The 1,875-nt window shown below is 43.7% G+C and overlaps 1 protein-coding gene across 1 annotated transcript in view; it reads right to left on the minus strand.

Moving 5' to 3' along the window:
- Nucleotides 1–1,875, minus strand: part of LOC119334034 (disease resistance protein RGA4-like) — a 16,778-nt gene that overhangs the window by 5,389 nt on the left and 9,514 nt on the right. Inside the window, exon 5 of the mRNA XM_037606708.1 lies at nucleotides 722–1,287. Within this exon, the coding sequence (XP_037462605.1) occupies nucleotides 722–1,287 (566 nt within the window). The remainder of the gene's footprint in view (nucleotides 1–721; nucleotides 1,288–1,875) is intronic.

Genomic DNA, 1,875 nt, shown 5'->3' on the forward strand with positions numbered 1-1,875 from the left:
CCCGCGATGGGCTCCGCGGGCCGGCGCGGTGGGAGGCGGCGCGCGGTTGGACGAGGCGGCGGCGGAGCTGATGTGGCAAGCACGGAATGGCTGCGGCGGGCGGCGCGATTTGTCCGGATTGGGCGGACATTGTCCGGCGGGCGAGAGGGGAAGAGGATTAGGGTTTCATCCGCGAATTGATCCGAAATTTCGGGGAGGGGTGCTCTTTTATAGGTAGAGGGAGCTAGGAGAGTCCAAATGAGGTGCGGTTTGCGGCCACGCGATCGTGATCGAACGACCGAGATGATGGAGCAGAGTTAGGTGGGTTTTGGGCCAAAATGGAAGGATGTTGGGCTGCAACACACACGAGGCCTTCTCGGTCCCTCGGTTAACCGTAGGAGTATCAAATGAAGTCCAAATGGTACGAGACTTGACAAGCGGTCTACCGGTAGTAAACCAAGGCCGCTTGGCAAGACTCGGTCCAATCCGGAAATGTTTAATCCCCACACATAAAAGAAAGGTAGAAATGACCACCGAAGGAGAACGGAACGCCGGATTGCAAAACGGACAACGGGGAAAATGCTCGGATGCATGAGACGAACACGTATGCAAATGAAATGCGCATGATGACATGATATGCAAAGCATGACACGCAAGCAATGACAAGGCAACAACGGCGAATAACTGAACGATACCTGGCACATCGGTCTCGGGGCGTTACAGTTGTCCAGTTCCAGCACGCTGCCAGTTATGGCTGCGACGCCCCTCTAGTGCAAACACAAGATTATCTTGCATTGGACGTGAAATGATGTATTCACGAAAGAATCCATTGACTTTCCATACGTCTGCACTGCTTGGTGGTTCTTGCTGCTGCTGGATTATTATGCTTAACTCTACAAGCTGGGAGAAGTACTTCTCCGCATTCTCTTCTGCAGTACTGCAATTAGTCCCCCTGGAGTAACCCTCCGCGATCCACCGCCTTAACAGACGCCTTCGCCTAATAATGTGGCCTAAAGGGAATACTGACAGATAGAAGATACATGGCTTCAGTGAATCTGGACAACCATCAAAATAGGACTGCATCCTAGTAAATAGACCCCTTAAACATTGGAATCTTGGGTCTGTCTCCAACATGATCATGAATTTAGCATTTAGGCTCTCTAACAACTTTTTATCCCATTTGTAGGGTGCCTGCAAGGACTCGCCTATGGCAGCTATTACTTTGGGTAGCCCGCCACACTTGGCAATGATCAGTTTTGAAAGCTCTTCCTCTCTGGAAGTCTTGATCAGCTTGCCACTCCGAGCCATCTACTATCAAGAAATAAGTTACTTTTCCAATAAATATAAATATGCTAAATTCAGAAATGTATACAAAATCAGTTTGGAAACCATACAAACTTAAGCATTATAATTACTTTTGGAAATTAAGTTGAATTTACCACAAAAACAAAATTTTGTTTGTAACTATCTAATGGGTAGTTCATTTAAAGTCAACTTTGAGAAAATGAACTATATATTTGAATTTATTTCCTTGAAGTTGAAACCAAACTTAATTTGACCCAAAATCAAATATTTGGATGAAAATTAAACTGCATCTATAATGTTTAAAATGTGAGCATCTAACATATTTCAAACTACAATAACTTGAAGTTGAAATTTAATTGTGATGTATAAGCTATCTGCACTTTACTGTAAATAATTTCTTTTAGTTCTCTACAAAAACTGTTATTTCTAAAATCAGAAAAGTAAGTTACCAAACACAAGTTGACCAATACTTTCAAGTGACTTTTATATTTCTCAACATCTGAAACTAGTTATTTTTCATTTGGGGCTGAGCACGTGCTATTGTCCGGATGCACCCTTGTGTTTCAAACAATAATATTATATGGTGTAATA

The sequence above is a fragment of the Triticum dicoccoides genome, chromosome 7A (genome assembly GCF_002162155.2).
Source record: "Triticum dicoccoides isolate Atlit2015 ecotype Zavitan chromosome 7A, WEW_v2.0, whole genome shotgun sequence".
Classification (NCBI taxonomy): Eukaryota; Viridiplantae; Streptophyta; class Magnoliopsida; order Poales; family Poaceae; genus Triticum; species Triticum dicoccoides.